The sequence below is a fragment of the Tenrec ecaudatus genome, chromosome 7 (genome assembly GCF_050624435.1).
Source record: "Tenrec ecaudatus isolate mTenEca1 chromosome 7, mTenEca1.hap1, whole genome shotgun sequence".
Taxonomy (NCBI): Eukaryota; Metazoa; Chordata; class Mammalia; order Afrosoricida; family Tenrecidae; genus Tenrec; species Tenrec ecaudatus.
Genome location: NC_134536.1, coordinates 87,228,920 through 87,256,340, shown reverse-complemented (window position 1 = coordinate 87,256,340; position 27,421 = coordinate 87,228,920). Strand labels below are relative to the sequence as shown.

The 27,421-nt window shown below is 40.3% G+C and overlaps 1 protein-coding gene and 1 pseudogene across 1 annotated transcript in view; one reads left to right on the top strand and one right to left on the bottom strand.

The window, feature by feature from the left end:
• Positions 1-25,490, top strand: part of ZNF292 (zinc finger protein 292) — an 86,798-nt gene extending 61,308 nt beyond the window's left edge. The window contains exons 6-8 of the mRNA XM_075554803.1: positions 10,809-10,945; positions 12,882-13,023; positions 15,980-25,490. Coding sequence (XP_075410918.1) covers positions 10,809-10,945; positions 12,882-13,023; positions 15,980-23,125 — 7,425 coding nt within the window. The 3' untranslated portion in view covers positions 23,126-25,490. The remainder of the gene's footprint in view (positions 1-10,808; positions 10,946-12,881; positions 13,024-15,979) is intronic.
• Positions 1,780-6,971, bottom strand: LOC142453091 (exosome complex component RRP46-like; annotated as a pseudogene).
• Positions 25,491-27,421: the final 1,931 nt, after the last annotated feature.

The following is a 27,421-nucleotide window of genomic DNA, read 5'->3' as shown; positions in this document are numbered from 1 at the left end:
AGATCTTTTGTTCTTTTAGTCAAGTATATCCCTAAATATTTCAGTTTGTGCTTGAAGATTGTGAAGGGTACCTCCTTTTTTATCTCTTCTGTGGTCTTATCTGATGTGTATAGCAGTCCAATGGACTTCTGTTTGTTGACCTTGTATCCTACTACTCTGCCAAACTCCTCTATTGTTTCCAGTGCTCCCCTTGTGGAGCTTTTAGGATTTTCCATATATAAAATGATATCAACCACAAAAAATCAATAGTTTCACCTCTTCCTTCCCCAGGTGAATACCTTTGATGTCTTTTCTTTGCCTTATGCTGTTAGCTAAAACCTCCAGCACGATATTAAATAAGAGTGGGAACAAGGGGCATCCTTGTCTGGTCCCCTTTTTCAGTGGTATTGTGTTAGTCTTTTCTCCATTGACTACCACGTTGGCTGTTGGCTTTTCATATATAGCTTGTATTGTCTTGAGGAACTTTCCTTCCATTCCTATCTTTGCAAGTGTCTTAAACAGGAATTGGTGTTGGATGTTGTCGAATGCTTTTTCTGTATCTATTGATACTATCATGTGATTCTTACGGATTTTCATGTCAATGTGGTGAATGATAGTAATGGTCTTTCATATGTTGAACCATCCTGCATCCCTGGTATGAATCCCAGTTGGTCATGGTGAATTACTTGTTTTATATACTTTTGTATTCTGTTGGTCATTATTTTGCTGGGTTTGTATGTGTGTGTGTGTGTGTTGTGTGTGTGTTTGTATCAGTGTTCATTAGGGATATTGGTCTGTAGTTCTCAATTCTTTGGGATCCTTGCCCGGTTTGGGTGTCAGAGTTAGACTAGCTTCATAGAAGGAATTCGGGCATTTGCTGTCTTTTTCTATGATCTGGAAGGGTTTATGTAGGATTGGTGTCAGTTCTTCCTTGAATGCTTGGTAGAATTCTCCTGTGAAGCCATCTGGTCCAGGGGAATTTTTGTTGGTAATCCCGAAGTATTCTTTGAAATAACTTAATAGAGATGGTAATTGGTGTATATATATATATTGAAATGTATGTGACTTTTTAAATCCTCCAATAAATTAGTAATATTTGCAGCTACATCTTAGAACTCTTCAGCTATAACAAAGGGTTTTGTTTTTCAGTTCTGTCACTGTGTTAACTCTTTCTGTCTGTACTTCTTTCAGCAAAGGTTTACAAAATAAATGATGTGTTCCCATGTTGCCACTTTGTCCTGGGCTCATATGCCTCATAGGATCCCCAGACCTATCCAAGATATGAGATGGAAAGAGGAGAAAGGAATCTTGAAAATATAGTTACATTTAAAACCATTGCCTTTCACATGTCATTGTCTTTGAAATTTTTAGAGAATTCACAAGTAAGATACAAATGATGACAGAGCTTTTGAGTTCCTACCATTTTCCTTCTATTTGAAACAATTCTGATATGCTTGGAAATTTATGAGGCATAAAGGTGAGCAAGCCAGAGGCCCTGACCTAAAGAAGCATACTTCTTAATAGGAAGCCGGTGGTTTAGACTTTAGGTTGTTACTGAGTTAGTTTTGAAATTGTATTTGAAGTTGATGACAATGATTTTGTTGTCTTAAGTAAAATCCAATAAAAAGTCTATTTATGTGTCCTTTGATTAGCAGATCTTACAGTAAGCCTAAAATTGAACAATAGTAGTCCAGCTTGCTTTGAACACCCCAGGACCATGCTGGAGGAGCACCGCGCATGCCTGTCATGATAGATGGTTTCTTCCTCTTCTCGTATTAGTTGGGATTGAGACTGTTTGTCTCAAGCAGTGCTCACTCGGATCTCTATCTACAACATACCCCCCAAAAGAATAGATCACATTTGCAAAAAAAGAATAAAATTTTTAAAAGAAAGAAACTCACTGCCATCTAGTCAGTTTCAGCTCACATGCCACGTAGAACGGGGTAGAAAAGAGTCCATGTAAATCTGCACATCCCTTATTTATTATTGTGCTTAGAGATTACACTTGATTATTCTTCGTTTCTATAAATGAGCTTAGTACCATCCGTATTCAAATGAGCCAGTAGTCAAGAAATTATTAGCCAACATTTTCACTGTGTTAGAGCAGCTGACCCTGATTAATGGCGGAGAATGAAGCTGGGAGCAATGACGGTTTCAGCTGGATTCTCTGGAAGGAATACACTTTTGGGGGGTGGATAAGTAGTAAGAGTAAAGGTGACACTGTTTATTTTAGACCCAGTACTACTATTGGTTTTGTCATTTAAAAAGGAGTAAATAACAATAAATATAAATTTTAATATCAAAATCCTCTTGCTTATCTCTCCCTAACCACAATTTCCCGTATTCCATCCTACTACACATTGTCATTTAGTCAATTCCAGCTCATAATGACCCTGTGGAACACAGTGGAACTGCCCCGTGGGATTCTAAAGCTATAAATAATTAACCGAAGTATACAGTCACATCTTTGTGCCATAGAGAGGCTGGTGAGTTCAAACCACTGACCTTTGAGTTTAGCAGCCAGCTGCTTAATAATTGCACTAGAGCGCCTTTTTGCTCTGCTGTGTTCCCATTATTAGAAAGAAGTTTGAAAAATTGGACATTTAATCCTCTTGACATCTTTCTATGTATATACATATATTTTTATGTGCTAAAAATGTACATACACAAACACTAGTTGTTAGTCACCATGTTTTCTTCTCATGGGTATCTTTCCATGTTGCTACATATAGGTAAATCATATTTTTTCTCATGACTACATAATTCTATAGTACAGATTTGTATTATATTTAACCAGGCTGGTGAACATTTCACTTGTTTGTCTTCATCCTTGTTAGGAAAATTTTCTAGGAGCCGAATAGTTGGATCAAAGAAACAATACATTTAAAATTAACAAATTCATAGCCTGAGGTTAAGCATTTAAGATCTTTGTAGATAGAAATGGATATTTATTTGTAAGCATAAGATTATTCTTAAAGCATGTTTTAAAGCAATACATTTTCAAAGTATACTTGGTATTTTGTTATATTAATGAAAATATCGGTAGAATTACCTTATGTCTCATGGGGATGATTTATATTATTCTCCCAATAAAATGATAATCGTGTCTCTAAAGTTAACCAAGAACATTTATGAGCCATAGATATGTTCATGGATTTTGAGTTCACACTTAATTTTAACCCCAACCTTAGAACAGCTAGTTCTAATGACATGATCATACTCGGTACTTAACTGAATGAAGAGGTCTCTGAAGATAAGGATGCTGTAAGTGTGCTGTAAAAAAGAATTGTGTCTAGGGTCCTGGAGACTTGTCTTAAAACAAGCAGCTATCTAAGTGAGGCATTGGTTAAATCTGCAAAGAAGAAACACAGCAGCCTGTATGATCTAAGGACTGTAAATAGCAAAATCCAAATTTGGAGGAGGGAACCATAGAGTTGTGCACGCTCTCTACTTGACCTGTTACATCTGTTGCACCCGGAGCACCTCCAGACAGGAGCAGAGCTTTTCTTGGAAATTTCAAAGACGTTGGTCCAAGATTCTAAAGTACTTATTAGAAGAATTATAGGAGATGGAGTGTGACTTTACCAATATGACTCTGAAGGTAAAGTACCAAAGCATTGGCTACCAAGCGGGCCAGTCAAAATTAAATGTGGGCCAGCCACGCACAAAGGTCACAGCAACATGTTAGGAGGACATTCAAAGCATTTGGTGAGTTGGCCTTTTGGAGGGCCAAGCGGTGGTAACATCTGCTTATTATGAGACTGTTTTGAGAAAGCCAAAGCGCTAGAAGAAAAATACCCAGGAAAGCTTCCGCAGAGAATGCTTCGCCACAACAGCACTGTTCTCACAAGCGAGGGCAATTTTACAATCTTGTTTTGTTAGAAAAATAGGCAGCCTTAGACCGTGATTTGGTTCCTTCTCACCTCCCCCCGACAAACACCAATCCCCCACCCCCCACCAGTCTTTAAAAATGTATAAAAGATGCCCAGTTCTCCTCAGTTAATCTACAAAAGACTATAGAGGCATGACTACATTTTCAGGGCTCTTAATTGAGTCTGATGGCTGATCCCATAACTACCAAGTGTCTTGAACTTGATGAGACTTATGTTGAGAAGTAAAGTTTGTATGCTTTATTTTTAGTTCTACTTTTCCATATGTTTTTTGAAAACTAGTATCTTTTATAAGCAGAAAAGTACCATTGATTTGTAAAATTTCATTCACAATTTTAAATTTTGTAGTACATTAACTTTTTGTTCCTTTTTAGAAGCAATAGAGAATTAGGTATTTGATAGTCTTTATCATTGAAGTTTGTTGGTCTTCGCTCATCTTTGAGGCCATCCCAACCCTCTTTAAAACACTAGTTCTAATTAAAAAACTGGTTCCCATAAAATTGTTGCAAAGCTTCTGTGATTTGGGAATATTCCTGCTTAAATTTTGTTTTAAAATGTGGAATTAACCCTGACCTTAAGAAACTATTTTTTTTCTCACTGCCCCAAAAAAATCCTTATTTTTGAAGACACGTTAATGAAACTAAGACAAGTGGTGTTACTTAGAGAATTTGTACTTAGCCATCTATTTACACAAATAAATGTTTAGACATATTTTGAAAGACACTCATATGAACTAGAATCCTACTAGTAATACAAAAGGACTTTTAAAAATTTGTGAAAATGGAATTTAAAATAAGCAAACGTTTCCATTAACCTTTTGAAGCCTTCTGCGCTTTTTTATATAATCCTCATATATAATATAATGTTAATTCTTATATTATTCTACTTTGGCTGTGTATATGTGTCTGTCTTGGTCGTTTTTTTTTTTTACACTGGAGGCTGTGGGGACCAGCGGCGGTGGCAGAGGCAGCAGAGATTCCCGGTAGAAGCGGAAGATGTGTTGGGAGGCAGCCTGAGCTGTGGCCAGGCACTGCTGGAGCTGGGGCCTTGGGGGGCGGGGACAACACACTGGTCAATGCTGGGGGCACGTCCTGGACCCACATGCCACACAGCCTGTAGACCCAAGAGGCCCCACACCTCCCACCTCCCTAGAGTACGCAGCAGGTCCCCAGGCCTGCGCGGCCCAGGCAGCTAACTGCTCTGTTGCCAAGGGAAAGACTGGAAGTTTGAGTCCCTGCACCCTTTGTCGCCTGGGGCAAAGGCTTGTCAAACCCTGGTGGAGTGCGGTTTAACCCTCACACAAGGGGGCGCTGCTGCCTAGAGCTGGAGCGGACCTGAAGGCGCCCGTCCCCGGCCCCTTTATTTCCTACTCTGCAGGCTCTTCGTGCGGAAGAAGGGGGGCGGGGGACGCAATTCTGGGAGGCACAAGACCTACAACTACAAGACCACTGAGTTGGTTCACACTAGGCTGCGAACCACGACTATGTCAGGTTTCTGGGACGGTAAATCTCCTTTTCCCTGTGATGGAAGGGCTCACGCAGGAAGCTAGCAGGTGAGACGTGCTCAGGTTATACAACTGTTCAGTCCAGACGTGCACGCAAAGTTCCTTCAGGGCTGCTAATACCTGCCCAAAGGAGCCCTGGTAGTGTAGCGGATACACGCTGGGCTGCTAACTGCAAGGTCGGCAGTTCGAAACCACCAGCCACTCTGAGGGAGACAGACGAGGCTTACCTCCCCATAAGGGATTCCAATCTTAGGAACTCACAGGACAGTTCTCTGTTCTATAGGATCATCATACGTTAGCATCAGCTTCATAGCGGTGAGTGGGAATACGTGCCCAGGAGGCAGGCGGCTCCGCTGTAAGCCTCAGTCTGAAGGCGTTCTGTTCCACCGCAAGCCCGGCTCCCCCATAAGTGCCCCCAGGCACCCCACTCCACAAGCCAGCTTCCTGCCTCAAAGCACTCGGCTTTACTTGTTCCGTGGCCTGGAAACCCCACCACACTTTGAGCCTATGTATCTACAGGAGTGGGCAATCTCCTTTCCCTTGAGCAGGTGGTGGATTTGAACCGTGGGCCCCATGGGCAGCAGCCCCGTGAAGTTCAGATGGTCTGGCAGCTTTGAGATCCCCATCTTCTAGGGACTCAGGAACCAGGGGCTCCCACAGACCCAAATCGTTCATGCTCTGCACCCGGGGATTCATAGACGGTCTGAGTGGGAAGTGCTCTTGGAGACCAGTTAGCCCAACTTGGTTTCTTAGAGAACCAGAGATTGGGTGTGGCTCTCACTCTGGTGGGGGAGGGAGGTGGGTTTCAGAGGCCCCCACCTCCACCTCTTGCCCATCCTGATTGCAAGCTGCTACTCTTGTCCCATCTCCGAAATTGGGCTTCACGCTAAGATTGCTTCTGGACTCCCCCATCCCCCAAGAGTTTCTTTGATTAAAACGTTGGGCACGGTCGCAGAGAGAAAGGGCTGCTCCTGAATCGTCCAGATGGCCTGGGACGAGGGTGAGTGGCAGGAGTGCGTGCCACCTCGGTGTTGGAGTAGAGCCCCTGGTGGTGGACGTGAGCAGGTACTGCTCCCCACTGTCACGATGCAAGCAACGCAGTCACAGCGGTGAGGCGGGAAGCTCCTTTAGGTGTCTCAGACCTTTTCCTGCTTCATGGTGGGGCCCAGCACAAGATTCCCATCCAAGTCCAGAGCACAGGTGACGCCCCAGAAGAGGACTCGCATGGGCACACGTGCGTCCACCAGCGCCATGCAGGCAGCGTTCAGGCAACAGGCTGACGACCTGCCGCAGCACCACGGTGATGGAGGTGCAGTGGCCGGCCAGAACCACTGTGGCGCACATGTTCCTGCCTTTTCTCAGCCACACCTGGAAGCCCGATCTTCGGCCTCAGGAGCACTTCCAGCTTGGCCTTGTTGAAGATCGCCTTGCTGACCTTCACTTCACGGCAATCCGGTACACACCTAGCAGCACTCAAGTGTCGCCTTGTAGGAAAGAGGCCAACCATCTGGTCAGGACAGCAGATTCTGTTCACAAGCAAAGTGCGGGAGACCAGCCTGAGCCCGCGGCCCAGCGCGCTTCTGGGTATCTGTGTGCATCACCCACTGCAGTGCTGCCGACCCATGTGCAACCTGCGCAGTAGCGTTCGCCCAGCCTCTACTTTGGCTTTTAAAAAAATTATCGCTCATTGATTTTTCTGTTTGACTTATCCCACTTTTATTAACTATTTTAATTCAAGCATTGCCATCTAGTGGCAAATCAAGAAAATGAAGGCTATCAGGGGGAACAATAAAATTAATTTCATTAGTATGACTTTAAAAAGAGATTGTACCAAATGTTTCTTTTGATATATGTATAGAAATAAATGCATACTGCTCTTCATACACACATACTAATAGGCATTTTTAAGAATGGTAAATATAAATTAATAGGAAATTTAACTTTTTCATATATATATACACACACACAACGTATTATAATCCATTTTATTAATGCCTTAGATTTTAGGGGGCGGGAGGGGATGACAATAACAAAAAATGACCAGACCCAAAATAAATCAGACTTTCAAGAAGTAATAACTATTGTTAAGCCTGAAACATCTCAAAGCAATATTTAGCCATAGATGGCCTCAGTATGCACATATATTACTGAAGTACACAAGATTTTGAAGCTAGACTTGTGTTAAAATCTAATTGCCATTAGTTATTTGAATTTGAAAAGGTAATTTAGCCATTGAGTGTTATCTATGAAAAGAAGTAGTAATGACCAAACAATTCAGTGGATTAGCAATGCTGCTTCTTATTAACATGGCACCTAATAGAAGGTTGCCCTTCTGTATTCAGAGCCTTGTTGGTGTAGTGGTTGGGCACTGAACTGCGCTTTGCAAAGTTCACAGTTCGAAACCATCAGACTGGGAGAAAGATGGGGCATTCTACTCCCGTTCAATTCTCAGAGACTCACAGGGGCAATTCTGTGCTATCCTCTAGTGTCACTATGAGTCAGCCTCAACTCGACGGCAGTGAGTTTGGTTTGGGCCTTTATACTGTGTTAGAAGGAACATAGGATGCTCTTAGAAGAGAAGGCGGTAAGAGTTTGTCTCACGTTCTTTAGACATGTCATCAGGTAAAGTAGATGATCAGTGGAAAACAGGAAGAGTCCCCACCCCAACAGAGTGTATTGGCACCATGGCCATAGTAAGGACTTCAAGTGCAAGGGAAGACTGAAGATGAGGCCGCAGTGGCAGTACCTCACTCTGCGTAGAGCTAGTGTGATTCAGAGTCGACTTGATGTCACTAAAGAACAACAGAATTCTTTTTAAGGGGGCTTTATATGGTTGCATAAGTTGGACAATGAATAAGGAAGACCCCAGAGGATAGCTGATGCTTTTGAATTATGGTGTTAATGAAGAGCATTGAAAATACCATGAGCTGCCAGAAGAACTCTTCTGTTTTGGTCAAAGTGCAATCCGAATGCTCCTTAGAAGCAAGAGGGGTGAGACTTGTCTCCCTACTTTGGATATATTAAGGAGATCAGTGCCCTTGACATCATGCTTGATAGAGGGTTAGTGGAAAAGAGGAAGACCCTCAGCAATGCAGTGTAACTGGCTGCAATAATGGGTTCAGACTAACAAGTGTGAGGACGGTGCGGGACCAAGACTGGGCAGTGTTTTGTGAACAGGGTAGCTGCACGTTAGAACTGGCTCATTGGCACCCAACAGCAGTGGCACATTGGTCAGAGCAGTTGGCTCTGAAGCCAAGAGGCTGGCTGGCTGAATACACCAGCAGCTATGGGGGGAAAAGATGTTACAGTCCGCTTTTGTAACGACTCAGAGCTTTGGGAACCCAAAGAGGCCGTATACTCTGTCTTACTGGGTCACTGTGAGTCAGAATTGCCTCAACAGTAGGGAGTACGCTAAGGGAATTGTTTCTAATACATATTTAATTAATACAAGGTAAGTGATGTGATGAAACGGCAGAATCATGGGAATACAGTGTCATTCAGACATGGTTTGATTTATGGCTCCACCTTTAACTTTTATTTGAGCAAATTATAGAACAACTTTTTGTCCCAGATTCATTATGTATAAAATGATAATACCTATTTAGGAGAAAAGTTCTTGTTGATACTTGAAAACTATCTTAGTAAAATAATATGTATGTATATATGTACCTATATATATATATATATATATTACATTTTTATTCCTTAGCCCTTTTTTGCTTGTTTAAATGAGTCATTTATAAGCGACCTTTTTCTTTAGTCATTTTATTGGGGGCTTGTACAACTCTTACCACAATCCGTACATCCATCCATTGTGTCAAACATATTTGTACATTTGTTGGCATCATCATTTTCAAAGCATGTTTCTACTTGAGCCCTTGGTATCAACATTTTCCCCCGCCCTCCCTTAAACTGAGCCAGATGTCTCCCTTCACCCACTTTTCTCTTGTGCGCCCCCCAGGGAGGGGGTTATATGTAGATCATGTGATCGGCTCCCTCTTTCTCCCCCCACCTTTCCCTTACCCTCCTGGTATCGTCACTCATTGGTGGTCCGATTGCCTGTTTCCAGTTCCTAGTCAGATGTGTAAGGTAGAATTGGGATCATGATAGTGGGGGGAGGGGAGAAAGCATTCAAGAGCTAGAGGAAAGTTGTGTGCGTCATCGGCGCTATACCACTCCCTGACTGGCTCGTCTCCTCCCCACCACCCTTCGGTAAGGGGGTGTCCAGTGAGGAGACTTTTAAAAGTTCTTGGGACATTGCAATTAAAAGATTAAAGGGATTTTCCCACAAACTTTTGGAAACCCTTTCATCCGTAGTGTTTGTTAAAAAGCGGAGGCAGAGGAGTCTAATAGGGAAAGAACACTACACCTGGGAATAGCAAGACTTTAACACCACCAACTTCATATGCCCTTAAAGAAGTCAGCTCTCAATACAGACACGCTCTAGTCTGATATTGTCCGAGGGCTTTCTAATCCAATGTAATGGCTATAGTGTGACCACTGAATGCTGCCATGCAGCCTTTTCCTCCTCTAAGATCCACCTGATGGTCACCCTTCTCCTCACTTAGCACGTTGTATTTACACCCACTTTTTGTCTTACTCAAAAATTGGTGAGAAGTGATTCAAAATCAGCCACGTGGGCCTTTTTTACCTCTGGTACATTGGTTCTGACGCACTGTATTTGGTCACCCATTGCTTTTTAATCCGCTTAGGAATGACTTTTTATCGTGGAACGCTTAGCGATTTGTGATTGTATGTTGCTTGTCATATCCGGTGTCATATAGTAAAGTGCATGAAGTTTCATATAGTATATCATGGTGGTAAAGTTGTACATTTTAATTGTTAAATAAGAATAAGTAATAGATATGAATGCATGTTTAAATTAAGCAAGTTGCTATCATCTAGGTTATACTTATTCCAGCATGACTTTTGAGAAGTTTTGAAATGGAGTAAATTCATATATGTGGAAAGAGATATAGTAGCATTTTGTAGGAACTAAGGCGAGCTTAATTTAAAAGTGGTATAGTTACATAAAATGTTTCATATTACTCTTATTTTTCAGATAGACTAGTTTACTAGTTATGTATAATAGACCTCTTTATTGTCTTTCTTTGTATTTAAATCCTTTTAAAATCACCGGATAAAGGGGAGACTAAGTACTACATCTTTTTCAGATTTGCTTTATGATTGGGACTGCTTGCATAGTTCTTTACATGTCAATGAATACTTTGAAAATCCATGAAAAAATTCTCTTGTGTTAATATTTTTCCAGATTTGTGATACTAACTTCTGTATTAGACATTTATAAAGCTATAGCAATGACCAATTGTGTACTATTAACATACGAGTGGATTTTTTTTCATTATACTGATCAGATGTGAATTTTTAATTAGAATACTATTTTATGAGAAATTTTTTATATCCATTTTCTTTAGATTTCAGAAGTTGATTGCAAAGATGCACTGGAGATGATATGTAACTTAGAATCTGAGGGAGATGAAAAAAGTGCTCTTGTTTTATGTACTGCATTTTTATCACGTCAGCTACAACAAGGAGATATGTATTGTGCCTGGTGAGTTGTTTTACTTTTTTAAAAATAATTTATTAAATAAGAATACAAGGAAAATTAAGGGAATTTCAATAATTTAGGAAATTATTTTTAGTATCTTTTAAAGTCTTCAGGGTAAAAAAGCATGGATCAAGTTATAACACTATAACCTTTCTGTGTTTTTTAATGTTAAGGACCACACAATTCCTTACCCTACCAATTTAATGATCATCTAGTCAGGGTATTTTGTAGTGTTGGGTGGTAAAAGAAAGATTTGCTTTGTCTGGTGCCATAACAGAAATTTTCAACTATGTCATTACCCTCCTATGATTAAGTGTGTGTGTTCCTTGTTTTTTTTCCCCCTCTGAGTATTGAAGTCTTAGCTATAGAACTAGCTGCTGGTTCTATATGTGGAGGTACAGTTTAATTTACAAACCTTGTTATGTGTACTTTTGGGGAATGCTGCAACTGGCAGAGATGTTAATTAAACAACCAAAAACTTAAAAACAAAAACCTCACTGTCATCCATCCACTTCCGAATTGTCTTGAGGCTATAGTGTATAAACTCTTGTGGGTTTCTGAGGTTAACCCTTTACAGGAGTAGAAAAACTTAATCTCCTTCAGAACAGCTGATGGATTTGAACTGCCGACCTTGCAGTGCAATTGGCAGCCCAGTACATAACTACTATGCTCCCAGGGCTCCCACCAGGCTGGTGAAGTGGTTTACATATTAGACTGCTAACTATAATGTCAACGGCTCTAAGCCATCAGCTTCTCCCAGGGAAAAAGATGAGCCTTTCTACTCCCATAGAGAGTTCCAGTCTCAGAGTCACTCTAGAAATGCAGGGCCGGTTCTGCTGTGTTCTATAGGATCACAATGAGTAAGCACTGGCTCAGAGGCACCAGCAGTCTTAAATTACTGTTAGCTAAACCATTGCTCTATATTATGTGGTGTATTATGGCAAACAAGTAGATTTTCCTAGGGATAACATAGCAGTAAATATTAATGATGACTGATAAACTAATGTTTTAAATGGTTTTAAAAATAACAGTCTGAATTTTACTTAAGGCTAAATCAGTCTAGTATAAATATTTTAGTAAAAAGATGTTTAAGAAACCGTATTAAATAAGCAGTTGAGAACCAACTAGGGACTGAGCAAGGGCAAAGTTGGAGAGAGTGAATGGTAATACACTGAGATAAAATCAACTAGAAAGTCAGCAAATACAGTAAATATTCCAGCTTAAAAATTAGATAAAGGCTTCCGTGTGATTGTGGGGTCTGAGAGAAAAATGTTGAAGAAGATACATTCTGGATAAAAATGGAGAGGTCTTTTAAAGAAGTTGAGAGTTGGGAGTAGTCATGAAGTACATATTTGTGGAAGTTCATCGTGGAGAATGGAAGAAAAACAAATGATTAGGTTAAAAGAAAGCTCATCCCCTCAGTTGAATTATTAGAAACACATTGTTGTATTGGAAATGAGTTTTGTAATTACTTTTATTTTTTTAATGTCTTGTTTCATGATTATAGCGCAGGTGAGTTAGATCCTTTATGTGGTTTCTGTGTCATTTTTCATCTACTAACCCTACCGGTTGGTTGCCTTTAGATTTAAGGTGAAGTCGAGAGGTAAATTTTTTTTTAAATAGGACATTGATGCTTTGTACCTTTTATTATATCAAAGTTGAGAGGCAGCTCATAGTTACCATTGTATAATTTACTTAAACATTAGATGTTTTCTGGTGAATAGCTCTGCTTCTCAACTACTTGGAAGATATTGATTAATACAGCTATAAAGTTTCATAATTTCATTTAATCTTTAGAAAAGTAGAAACTATTTTTGTATTTTAAATTTTATTCCACATGTGAACATGGAATATAAGATCAAAACTAATGGCAAGACTGATAGATACAGTCCATGTTTATTACATATATTTTTCAAATTAATTTTTATACTTCTTTTAGGGAGCTCACTCTCTTTTGGAGTAAATTGCAGCAAAGGGTAGAGCCATCTGTACAGGTGTACCTGGAGAGGTGTCGTCAACTTTCTTTGCTAACCAAGACGGTGTATCATATTTTCTTCCTCATTAAAGTTATTAATTCAGAGGTAAGAACAATCCATTTTTAGTTAAAAATTAATTTTAATAAAATACTTTAAATTTTATTATTTAAGCAACTCATTCAGATTTTTTTTTTTTTTGCGTCATGGAGTACTTTGAACTTTAGTTTTCTTTTAGCCCTTTAAGATACTTGATACACATGCTTGACGTGGCAAATGAGGGCCAATAGCATACACTTCACCTAAAGAAAGACAATACTCTTCACACCTACTCTTTAATCACTCATCAGATGTTGCTTCTTGGTGTTATACTACTTTGATAGCTTTATAGAAATTTGGAAAACGTAAAGAAGAATAGGTGTCTCCCGTTGTTAGCATTATGGTAGATTAGATTATCTGAAAATCCTCTTATGACAAGACTTCCAGAATATTTGATAAAATGTAACAAACATCTTTTTAAAAACATATAACATCTGAAATTACAAGGTGATTATGAAAATTTTTAGGGCCTTAAATGAAGTGGAAACCTAAAAACCAGAGGAGAATGGCTGCCCTGATGCCTTGTTTGGTTTGGGAGGGATTGAGATATGTTACTACCTGCACTGAGCAAGGAGTTTGAGTTTAATAGTCTCCCATAGACAGGATGCATCTATATTGGGATAGGAGGTAAGGCCTTAGACCCACTCCAGGTCGAGAGCTTGAATTGAAGGCCCTCATAAAGCTGGCAGCTGTGAAATTCTCTAATTTCATTGAAAAGGTAGACAGAAAAGCAAATTGGAATCCATATAATCCAGAAGGAGAGATCGGTATCAGAGCCTAAGTTATGAGAATCCAATGTGGAGGAAGCAAGCAATGGGTGACCGTGGGAACCCAAGATTCATTGTGGAGCTTCATAGGAAATAAGCCTCTGGAGAGCCCCCCGTCTACAATGCAATGGAGGGACAGGAGGCAGGGTACACAAGAGGCCTCTGGCAGAGAGGAGTGTAGACGATCAAAGGCTAAAGTCCGAGACCTGAACAGTTTAGACTTTTGTCAGTCGAGTCCCCTCTATGATGCAGGCTTTGCCTGATCCTGTTTCCAAAACATTGTGTATTTTTGGTGTGTATTGTTTTGTTCGGGGTATGTTTGTTCGTATTAGAGTGTATCTCAGAGCTGTTGTGTCAAATACAGGTCACCCTCTTGAAGCTGTGTTACATGCTTTTCTGTTTTTGGTAGATGAAACCTAAAATCAGGATTGATGAGCCTATAGGGACAGCAAGTAAAATAAGGGGCTTGCGGGGAGGGGCACAGTGGAGGTGGGGTAAAAAGGAGTCCATGTAGTAAAAGATTGTTTGGAAACCGATAGCAATTGTACAGTCTACTTGATGTGATGGAAACATGGAATGATATATGTATTAAATCCCAACTAATGGAAAGAAAAGGTAGACACCCTCCTTCCCCCCCCCACCAAAAAAAATACTTCCTACCATAGATAATTGATAGGAAACTTTGTGTCCATCTGAGGCTAGACGGGAAAGTGGTTCCTCTAAGAAATTGTAACCGTAGATCTTCACTCATGCAGATTTGCTATAGCACTGCTTTGGAGGAACGTATCAGAGTACAAAATAACTATGCAGATTTGTATGAATTATCTTTAAAGATGCTAGAGACATCCATATGTTTCCACTCTTCACAGTTTTCCTGTCTTTCTTACCTGTCGCTTTTACAGTAGGTCTCCTCAGGTTTATTCATCTTAACCTCGTACCTTTTTGGTCTTTGTCTCCTATCCCTTTGGTTTTCCTTTTCCTCGAATCTGCCTTATTTACCAATTTTCAATCTTATTTTGACCCACAAATCTAAATATCTGTTCTATCTAATAAAATTCTTTAACTGGCTCCTTTAGCGTCTTTCTTGCCTATTGATACTGTGTCATACATGTCCCACTTCCATGGTGTGACCAAATCCTGCAGCTAGCTTATTCCTTTTACTTTCTTTCATGATCCCTTTTACCCATTTCAAACGCATCTTCTTGCCTCCATTTATTTTTCAGGTGATTCATACCTGGATTACAGCTCTCTCCTAAAAAGAATAATTTAAGGTGCTAATACAGTTTTGTCTTCTCCTACTTTTAATTCTTAATCTGGTCCACCCATGAGATATGTAATTTAACAGTCAGTTTTATGGTGGTAGAATGAATCCCCATTATGGAGGACCAGATACCTTTATTCTGTTAGAAGTAATATTCTTCTTCCATTACTGATAAAGTAGGAACTATGAGGACATACTTGGTTTTGTAATTTGGCTAAGGTTTCGTTTCGAAAGGATTATCAGCGTAAACTTACCCTATATACTCGAGTATAAACCGACCCAAATATCAGCTGAGGCACCTAATTTAACCACAAAAACTGCATTTAAAATGTGCTGGAAAACTCGGCTTATGCTCGAGTACGGACGGTAGACTGAGATTTAGGATACAGACAGTGGCCGCATGAAGCCTCGTCCTATGTGAAAGGCCCTCTGCTAAACTGGTCCCGGTAGTTAGAATGAATAATCTTTAATACACAGAGCCATTCTATTAAGTGTAAGTACTGTATATAACTGGGATATATGTGGAGTCTTTGTAAAGTTGGTGGAAAAATGGAATGAAAATATCCTGCAATTTTTCTGTGGTCTTTTTGAAGCCCCCTCATAAAAAATCAGAGATGTTAAGTAACTTTGCAGTTTGCATGGTTTTATCAAAAGATGTTCCGCTCCACGGCTTCTCTTATAGTGCCGGTGCTCTTTCTGTCCTCTGTGCAGTCCGTTACCTGTTCACCTGCCAGAGTGCGCTGCAGTGCGTTCCAAAGGGGCAGCCTTCTGCCCTGTTACTGTAGTACGTGGGAAAGCAAGCCTGCATTTTACAGTGGCTAACTTCACAAGTTACTCTGTTTCGATTAATGTGGATTATTCTTAACATAATAATTATCAATAATATAATAATATTAATAGGGTGTTATTATTAACTTTTTCTCTTTGCTTTTCACAGACTGAAGGGGCTGGACTTGCCACCTGTATAGAATTATGTGTGAAAGCTCTTCGCTTGGAATCTACAGAAAACACTGAAGTGAAAATATCAATTTGCAAGACCATTTCCTGCTTGTTGCCTGATGATCTGGAAGTTAAGCGTGCCTGTCAACTCAGTGAATTTCTTATTGAGCCTACAGTAGATGCATATTATGCTGTTGAAATGTTGTATAACCAGCCAGACCAGAAATATGATGAAGAGAATCTTCCAATACCAAATTCTCTACGCTGCGAGCTCTTGCTTGTTTTGAAAACACAGTGGCCTTTTGATCCAGAATTTTGGGATTGGAAAACCTTAAAACGCCAGTGTCTTGCATTAATGGGAGAAGAAGCATCCATTGTGTCTTCAATAGATGAACTAAACGACAGTGACGTGTATGAGAAAGCAGTAGACTTCCAGGAAGAGATTAAAGAGACTTCTGTGAATGGACTTTCTGGTGGAGTTGGTGCTAACTCGGACCTCCTTAAAGGCAGTTGTGATGAGAAGCAAAAGAAGAAAGAGATCAAACAGTTGAGAGAGCGGGGCTTCATATCTGCCAGATTTAGGAATTGGCAAGCATACATGCAATACTGTGTGCTGTGTGACAAAGAATTCCTTGGTCACAGAATAGTACGACATGCTCAGAAACATTTCAAAGACGGCGTTTACAGTTGCCCCATATGTGCAAAGAACTTTAATTCTAAAGAAGCCTTTGTTCCTCATGTCACACTGCATGTTAAACAATCTAGTAAAGAGAGACTAGCAGCTATGAAACCATTAAGAAGACTAGGAAGGCCTCCAAAGATTGCCACGACCAATGAGATCCAGAAGACTAATAACGCTGTGACCAAGCAGGAACAGAGACCTATAAAAAAGAATAGTCTCTATTCAACAGACTTTATAGTATTTAATGACAATGATGGTTCAGATGATGAAACGGATGACAAAGATAAATCTTATGAGCCAGAAGTGATCCCAATCCAGAAACCAGTACCTGTTAATGAATTTAATTGCCCTGTAACTTTTTGTAAAAAGGGCTTTAAGTACTTTAAAAACCTAATTGCTCACGTAAAGGGGCATAAGGATAATGAAGATGCCAAGCGCTTCCTTGAAATGCAAAGCAAAAAAGTTATTTGCCAGTACTGCAGGCGGCACTTTGTGAGCGTTACTCATCTCAATGACCACTTGCAAATGCACTGTGGCAGCAAGCCCTATATCTGCATACAGATGAAATGCAAGGCCGGTTTTAACAGTTACGCGGAACTTTTAACCCACAGGAAGGAGCATCAAGTGTTTCGAGCAAAATGTATGTTTCCTAAATGTGGCAGAATTTTTTCGGAAGCATACCTACTGTATGATCATGAAGCACAGCATTACAATACCTATACTTGCAAGGTCGCGGGTTGTGGCAAAGTTTACCGTTCTCAGAGTGAGCTAGAAAAGCACCTGGACGATCACAGCACTGCTGCCGAAGACCAGCTTCCTGCCCCTGGGGAGCCTGCTCAGTCCTCCGCTGGGAGGCGGAACCCAGAAGGAAGCACTGAGAGAGAGAGATCCGTGCTTCCTGCAGCAAATAGCCTTGAAAGCAGCTCACCAGAAAGCAGGACTGACACCTGGGCTAAACTCAAGCCGGGCTCAGCTGGGACTGAACAAGAACCGGGTTCCGCCTCTGTGCTGGGCGAAACTGATGGACCGTTGTCCCATGGCTCCGCACACCCTGCTGCCACCCCTCTGCTGCACGCCAGTGAGGTCGCTGTGTCCATCAAAGTGTCTCTTAATCATGGGGTTGCGGGTAGCTTTGGAAAGCACGAAAACTCGATCGTGGAAGGCGCTGCTGAATCACTGGTCGCAGGCGTACACACACCTGCTGGAGATACTTGTCACGATTTGTGTCACCCGGGTCTCCAAGAGAGAAAAGCACAGGCTTGCTTTCATGAAACTCCGATTACTCAGAATCCTCTACTCAGTTCAGAAACCCTCAAACTAGATGACCTTACCCCACAGAACTTAGGAAGGCAAGTGAATAGCCTGATGACCTTCTCTGTGCAAAATCAGTCAGCATTTCAAAACACTTCACCAACTTCCAAGATTGAATGTGGAGGTGATGTGAAAACATCATCCAACCTTTATAATTTACCTCTGAAGACTTTGGAAAGCCTCACCTTCGTTCCGCCACAGCCCCACCTAAGTGGCTCTGCAGGAACTCCATCAGTGCCTCCAAAACCTCCAGTTCAGAAATTCAGTTGCCAGGTGGAGGGATGTACTCGAACCTACAACTCTTCGCAGAGTATTGGGAAACACATGAAGACCGCGCACCCTGACCAATATGCTGCATTTAAAATGCAGCGCAAAAGTAAAAAAGGTCAGAAGTCTAACAACCTAAATACACCAAATAATGGAAAGTTTGTTTATTTTTTGCCATCCCAGGTGAGCAGTTCTAATAATTCATTTTTTGCATCACAGACCAAAGACAATGGGAATCCTACTTGTTCAACCCAGTTGCAGCATGTCTCGCCTCCCGTTTTTCCAGCTCATTTAACAAATGTGTCTACTCCACTGTTGCCCTCCGTGGAAAGTGTCATAAATCCAAATATACCTTCTCAGGACAACAAAAATGAACAGGGTGGTGGTATGTTAGGTTCCCAAGTGGAAGACGTCTCTGCTCCTACCTTGCCGGCACAGATGGGAGATCTAACCGAAACGGTCTTGCCCTTGAGCATTGACAGTGGCTCTGACCCTTTCCTTCCTTTGCCTGTGGGAAATAACGCAATGTCCCTCTTCCCGTCACCAGCAGATAGTGGGACTGACTCTGTTTTTTCCCAACTGGAAAATAATACAAACCCTTTTTCCTCACAGATTGAAGGGGACACTCATTCCTCTTTCCTCAAGGGGAGTAATGGTGAAAATGCAGTTTTTCCTTCACACGTGCACGCTGCCAGGGACCTCAACAGCACCAGTGCCCAGGAGCCCACACCTGAAAAAGCTAAAGCAGACCGTGGGCGGGGCCCAAATGGGAAGGAAAGAAAACCCAAGCAAAACAAAAGGGCGAAATGGCCCGCAATTATCAAGGATGGAAAATTTATTTGTAGCAGGTGTTACAGAGCTTTTACCAATCCCAGATCACTAGGAGGGCACTTGTCTAAGCGATCTTACTGTAAGCCGCTGGATGGAGCAGAAATTGCCCAGGAACTGCTACAGAATAATGGGCCGCCTTCTCTTCTTGCCAGCATGATCCTCTCCACAAATGCAGTGAATCTGCAGCAGCCACAAGAGTCTGCCTTTAATCCTGAAGCATGTTTTAAAGATCCATCGTTCTTGCAACTTCTTGCTGCTGAGAATCGCTCCACATTTTTACCAAATACATTCCCTCGTACTGGTGTGACTAATTTTAATACCAGTGTGAGCCAAGAAGGAAGTGAAATCATTAAACAGGCTCTGGAAACTGCTGGCATTCCCAGTACATTTGAGGGCCCAGAGATGCTTTCTCATGTTGTTCCGTCAGGTTGTGTCTCAGAGGCGGGGCAGGTAAATGCAGTGGTGGTGCCGAATGCGACTGTGCCCCCCCTGTTGCAGACTGTATGCCACCCCAACGCCCTGCTGGTCAACCAGAATAGGTCCCCCGATGCTAAAACTCCCTCTGCAGAGGAATGCAATAATGTACCTGCCTTTCCAGCAAATGACTTGCTCCCGAAGACTGTTGAAAATGGTTTGTGCGCTGCTAATTCATTTCCTGATTCTGGTGGGCCATCGCAGAATTTTGCTGGTAATGGTTCCCGTGTTTCAGTTATAAGTGGTCCTCAGAATGCACGGTCCAGTAATTTAAATAAAAAGGGCAACAGTGCTTCTAAGAGAAGGAAGAAAGCTGTTCCTCCGCTGATCGCGCCTACTGCCCCCCAAAATGTGGTAGCGAGCGACCTGGCACCAATGGCACTCGCAGGAAAGAGTCTTGAGATAGCAGCTAGTAACCTTCATTCAACCATCATTCCAAATTGCGAACCTCGGGGTGTGGTGGAAAATCTAACACAAAAACTAAACAGTGCTGACAATCAGTTGTTTATAACTGATGGAAAAGAAAACTTCAAAACCAATCTTGAGTCTCATACAGAGTTAGCACCCTTGTCGTTCAAAGCAGAAAATGGCGATTCCCAAATGATGGCTTTGAATTCATGCACATCGATGAATTCTGATTTGCAGATTTCTGAAGACAATGTTATACAAAACTTTGAAAAGACTCTTGAGATTATTAAAACTGCTATGAATTCTCAAATACTTGAGGTAAAAAGTGGACCTCCTAGTGTTGGTGAAGTCCCACAGAATGCGCAAGTGAGTTATAGCATCCAGCTTCCTGCAGTAAACACTGCTCAGAGTGACACGTTACCCGATTCTTCTCAGTTTTCTGCCTTCACAGGAGTCGTGCCAACAAAAAATAATGCTCCTCAATCTGAAGCGTTACGTAAGGAGGATCAAATACAGGAAATCTTAGAAGGTTTGCAGAAATTAAAATTAGAAAATGACCTCTCTGCTCCAGTCTCTCAGTGTGTTCTAATCAATACATCAGTGACATTGACTTCTAGTCCTGTTAAATCAACTCCAACTGACCCGGTTCCGCCTGTTTCTGAAGTGACACATAGCATTCAATGTAGTGACAAGGTTAATAAGCCCTTCGTGTGTCAAAACCAAGGCTGCAACTACAGTGCTATGACCAAGGATGCGCTCTTTAAGCACTATGGCAAGATTCATCAGTACACGCCCGAGATGATTCTGGAGATTAAGAAGAATCAGTTGAAATTTGCTCCGTTTAAATGTGTAGTATCTACATGTACAAAAACATTCACAAGAAATTCAAATCTGCGAGCACACTGTCAGTTGGTGCATCATTTTACAACAGAAGAAATGGTCAAGTTGAAAATCAAAAGGCCGTATGGAAGGAAATCGCAGAGTGAAAATTTGCCAGCTTCCCGTGTTACGCAAGTCAAAAAGCAATTACCTGAGCCTGAGGAAAATAAACGGGAATCGCAGCCTGCTTTAGAAGTAGAGGCAAAAAAGGAAAGCACTACCAGTACCATAACAGAGACCCCAGAAAACCAACCTCTAGGAAAAAAAAGCCCTGAAAATACAGAAAGTTCTTCCCAAGTGACCGTAGTTACTTCAGAACCAAATAATACAAATTCTCTCCCAAACATGCAAACCAAAGGACGGAAAGTCAGGAGACAGAAAAAAGAAAAGGAGGAGAAAAAAAGCAAGAAGCCAGCTTCCCAGTCAGTTGAGGCTCCAACCACATACAGTCCATACCGACCCTATCGATGTGTTCACCAGGGTTGCTTTGCTGCGTTTACAATACAGCAAAACTTGATTCTTCATTACCAGGCTGTACACAGATCAGATCTACCTGCGTATTCTGCAGAGATCGAAGAAGAAAGTGAGGCTGGTAAAGAAAGTGAGGAAGTTGGAACGAAAGCTGTGAAAGAATTTCGATGTCAGGTGAGTGACTGTTCTCGAATTTTTCAAGCAATTACTGGCCTAATACAGCACTGCGTGAAGCTGCATGAAATGACCCCTGAAGAGGTCGAGGGTATGGCTGCCGCTGTCGATGCTGGGGAATTTCTGTGTGATCAATCAGAATGCAAATCTTCATTTACTACCTTTCTGAATTACGTTGTCCACCTTGAGGCCGACCATGGACTCGGGTTGAGGGCGAGTAAAGTAGAAGACGATGGCGTATATAAGTGTGATTGCGAAGGCTGTGACCGGATATATGCAACCCGGTCTAATCTCCTGCGACACATTTTTAATAAGCATAATGACAAACATAAGGCCCATTTGATTCGACCAAGAAGATTAACACCAGGCCAGGAAAATATATCAAGCAAGGCAAACCAAGAGAAACCAAAAGCTAAACTTCGAGGGGCAAAGCACAGCAGATGTGGAAAGGAAGGAATCAGAATTCCTAAGACCAAACGAAAGAAAAGAAATAATTTAGAAAGCAAGAACACAAAGATTGTGCAGATTGAAGAAAATAAGCCTTATTCTCTGAAACGTGGAAAGCACGTGTATTCTATAAAGGCTAGAAATGATGCCTTGTCTGAATGCACAAGCAGATTTGTGACCCAGTACCCATGTATGATTAAGGGGTGTACATCAGTCGTTACAAGTGAAAGCAATATAATTAGACATTATAAGTGCCATAAATTATCTAAGGCATTTACATCACAACACCGCAGTCTTCTTATTGTTTTCAAACGGTGTTGCAGCCCACAAGTTAAGGAAGCATCTTCTGGGCAAGAGGTTGAGAAATGCGCTGTCAAAGATGCCGACACGTGTGTACCAGAGAACGATGATAACTCAGGAACAGAGTTGGTTCCACAGAAGGAAGTTGAAAAAAACGAAAAAGACGAAATGGATGAGTTAACAGAATTATTTATTACAAAACTAATAAATGAAGACAATGCAAATGTAGAGGGTCAAGCTAACACCTCTTCAAGTGTAAGTAACGATATTCAAGAAAGTAACCCCTGCCAGCCGGAAAAGCACAAGGCAAGTAATTTGAAGAGAGCTAATAAAGAAAAAAACGTCTCACAAAATAAAAAAAGGAAGACTGAGAAAGCGGAAGCGGCGCTGGCAGTTGAGTTAAGTAGCGCCCGTAGAGAAGAAGAAACGGCTGTTGCCATTCAAACCTCCGAGGACCGGCCTGCCTCGTTTGACTGGAGCTCCTTCAAGCCAATGGGGTTTGAAGCGTCGTTTCTCAAGTTTCTCGAGGAGTCGGCAGTGAAGCAGAAGAAAAATAGTGACAAAGAGCATCCAAATAGTGGGACTAAAAAAGGAGCTCACTCAAATTCAAGGAGAAATAATGACAAGACGACTGGGACTAGTGGGAATCATGTATATTCTTGTAAAGAAACTGAGACGTTTGTACAGTTTGCCAATCCATCACAGCTTAAGTACAGTAATAATGTAAAAATTGTTTTAGACAAGACTCTTAAAGATTGCACTGAGCTCATCTTAAAGCAGCTTCAGGAAATGAAACCTACCGTTAGTCTGAAAAAACTTGAAGTACATCCAAAAGATCTAAATATGTCTGTTCTGAAAGAAATCAGTACAGGTAAAGCCACAGGGAAAGGGCAGTACTGAGAACTAATGTAGTAGAAATACATCATGGTTTGATTTTTTTAAATAGGAAGCCATCCAGCATGCTAGAACAGTGGAACCTTTTAACCTTTTTGTTGCTATTGTTGACATGAATTAAACTGGCCAACAAAAAAAGAAAAAAAAAACGCATGACATTTGTCATGTAAACTCTTTGTTTTTATCCCTATGGGACTTGAGGAACAGAATCAATATTTCAGTTTTGTAAATAGTTGAGCTAAACTGCAAATTTATATCAACCAACTACCCTTTCCATGAACTAAGCTGAGTTATCTGTGATGGGTATGTCTCACCAGGGCACTGCTCATGTATAACAAACAGTCTTTGTAGATACCTCTTTTGTATATATTTATTATTGTAAATCATTTGCTGCCACCAGCAGTCTGTAAGTCTAAACTATTAAATGACACATTTATATTTGGGATTTTAATTTTTAAGTGATCAAGTTTTTAACAGAGTGATCAAGTTGTATTATTGTTTTAAATTAAGAACTTTTTTTAAACTAAAACTAGAAACTCTGCCAGAGTCCACTGATGAGTTTATTTACCAGATGATCTCAAGATTCCTTTTCACAGACTCAGCACATTATTTTGACAGCTTGTTCTGCTTTGTACCTTTTACACCCAAGGTTTTTGGGTGGCGTTCATGTAAAATTAAGGCAGATTCTTTAGCACCTTTAGGAGGTTTGCTTTTTAAATTTTTTCCCCATTGCTTCTAATTGGATATAGTTATTATGATTCCATGAAATATAATGGAAATGTAAATAAAGAATTTACTACATTGAAGATTTTAAACATTTCGTATTAAAAAAAATCCTTTGTGATGTGATAGAAACTAGTAGTGTGGAGCAGTGTAAATATTTGAGGTGGTGATTTGTGAAGTAGCCCAGTATTGCCTTAAATAAAATCACAATTCATTTCTTGTTTTATACATGTGATCTTATAAAGGTCGTCCCCTCTCCCTCCATTTTATGAAATTTATAGATTGGTGTATAGCTTTAAACTGTATAAACTTTTGTGGAAAGATTTTTTTAAACATTTTTATAAATCTTAATATTGGTATCATCAAAGTGAGCTCATCTTGTGTTTATAAAATGCAAGAGTCCTTAACATTTATAATTACATAGATGAAACACTTTCTATAAGGAAGTTGGATGTTTTGATTTTACTGTTTCTAGATGTTAGATTGTACAGATTTGTCTGTATATTTCCACCATATCTAATGATACTTTTTTCATTAGATTGGTCTGCAAGAGCAGTATTAGTTGTTATAATTGATTATTTTGATTATTCAATATGTAGTTAGCTCTCATAATTTAGCTTTATTCACCATATTTATACTGTGGATCCCCAGCCAGAATTAGGTTACTTCCAGAGAGTTTATTGCCTACATTTAAAGTTCAACTAAGAACAGTACTGAAGGCAAAAGAAAACACACTTTCAAGGTTTCTTTTTGTTCTGTTTGCCATAAATACTGTAGTAGAATTCATTTTTTATTTTGTATTTGTTATAAAGTTTGCATTCACAATATTAGTAGCCTGAAATAATGAAGATATTGTGATGATCTGAAAATGTGAATATTCCCTGTGCGACACCATATTTCAGGAAGAAGAAGCACTTAACATGAATTGAAATTGCTGGTACTCTGAATAAATAAGCATGGTCAAGAAGTGAATTATTTTCTCTTGGAAAATATTTTTTGAAGTTTTATTATTGGAGTACTATAGTTTTTAGGGCCTAATTGCTTATACCTCTTAACTAGTTTCACCTTCTTAAGGTCTATTACCAATATGCATAAAATTTGACAACATACAATCCCTATCGTTTAGTAAGCCCACTGTTATTTATTAAAATAAAGTTGTTATGGGTGATTAATACATGTTTTTTATATCTGCATTAAAATAACTTACATAACATTGTATAATTTTTATATTAATTTTTGTTAACAATTGATATGTTTCCATATAGCTTTCTTAAAAGCTGACCTAGCTCTTAATGGTAGCATTTGACAAAACTGCCCTATATAATAATATCATCATAATATTGTTCCTGATAAGCGTAGTGATGGATCATTGTTAAATGAAAATTCCTCTATATTGGGCCTTTTGCTCACTAGCTTACCAGATAACTGGCCAATAGACATTTCTGTAACTGTTTTCTCATGAGGGGAAAGAGTTTGCCAACATTGAGTTAATTTTTTTTAATATACTGTAAGCAATTATGGGATAGTGAGCTTTTTAAGCATGGAGCAGAAAAATCAAATTATGGTATAAAATGTGAATTTCTAGCGCAGCATGTTGGTAAAATTGGATATGGAATGGATTGCTTATGTATTAAAAAATCAAGTTGCACTTCTCATGTTATACATTTTCTCAACCTGTGATCTTGAGGTATTTTCATTCTACAGCCTGAATTTGCTTAAGATTTCATCAGTTTTTAAAATGGGGCTTTTCATCTTTTAAATCCAAAGAATTGTACTATTATGTATCAGAAGACCATGTTATTCAAAATGCATCATTGTCTAACGTGAAATGTTGTAGTATGGTGAATTTTCAGCAATGTTAAATTTAGTATAATTAAATTATTTTAAAGGCTAGATGGAGATTTTAAACAAGACAAGTGTTGACCACTAGGTAAAAACCAGTTACTACAGCTATTAAGATTGTTTTTACTATTGAGTCATTTCTGATTCATACTATCCCTATACAGAAACGTAGACTAGTCAGAGGGGTTGTCTTAAGCTGTAATCTTCATGACAGCACGTCATCAGGTTTTTCTCCCACAAAGAGGCTGTTTGGTTCGACTTAGTGGTCTTTGTGTAGTAGTGGAGCTCTACCCACTGCACTGAGCACCAAGGACTCCTTCAGTAGTAAGGTCGACACCCATGACTATCACTCCGCTGTGCACATCAGAGAGACAGTGGGAAAAGGAGTGGGGTAGTCTTCATAGAAGTTGACTGAGACATCCAAGTTGAGTGAGTGTCCATTAGATGGTCAGGGGATAAAGAATATCTAGGCATGAAAGTATGAAGCCGCATAGTGCATTTTCAGTATTACAAGTAGCTCATGTGGCAAAATAGCCAGTGATGAAGCCAATTATATAAACAGGCCAGACCATGAAGGTTTTTGTATGCCATAGTCATTTATCTTACTGCTGCTAACTGCCAGCAAGTCAGTGCCAACCCATAGAGACCCAATAGTTGCTGCTGGGAGTTTCTGAGACTATAACACTCGATAGGAGCAGAAAGTCTTCTCTTTCTTCCTTGGAGTAGCTGGTGATTTCAAACTGCTGACCTTGTAGACTTCAGCCCAACATGTAACCACCATGTCACTTATAAGTGTAGAAATGTAATTGACACTGCGTGCACTACGTATTGGATGGACGGGATAGTGAAGATAGGAAGACTTGAAATAGCTGAGGCAAGAGGTGGTGAAAGCCCGCAGAAAGCTGGTGTGAATGGAGGTAGGAAACATGCTGATGGACAGAAGAAGCCTAAAAGTAGAGCACTCCCAAGCAGCCTTTTTGAAAATGTGCATTGCATTGAGACCCCAGTGTGCTGGGCCCTGTTGTGATAGGGCATGTTATAGATCATAGCATGTTATAATCTCCCTCTTAAAGAATCCATTATTCATTTGCATATTAAAAACTTAGAAATCCTGTTTAAAAGATACACATTAACTGTTTAAACTGAGCTTACCAGATTTAATTGATCTTTAAGAAATTTTTGTCGGTTTTGTTTGTTAATATATATATCCCACTGAAAGTGTTTTTGTATATTGTTTTATTAGGAGCTCATATAACTTACCATAATCCATGCATACATCAATTGTGTCAAGCACATTTGTACATTCATTGCCTTCATCATTCTTAACATGTGCTCTCCACGTAAGCCCCTGGCATCAGCTCCCCATTTTTCTCCTCCCCGCTACCCCCTCCCTTATGAACCCTTGATAATTGATAAATTATTATTTTTGTCATATCTTGTCCTGTCTGACGTCTCCCTTCACCCACTTTTCTGTTGTCTGTCCCCCAGGGAGGAGATTATATGTAGATCCTTGTAATCGGTTCATCCTTTCCATCCCACCCAACCCTCCACCCTATCAGTATCGCCACTCACACCACTGGTCCTGAAGGGATCATCCACCCTGGATTCCCTGTGTTTCCAGTTCCTATCTGTACCAGTGTACATCCGCTGCTCTATCCATATTTGTAAGGTAGAATTGGGATCATGATACTGAGCGGAGGGGAGGGACATTTAAGAACTAGAGAAAAGTTGTATTTT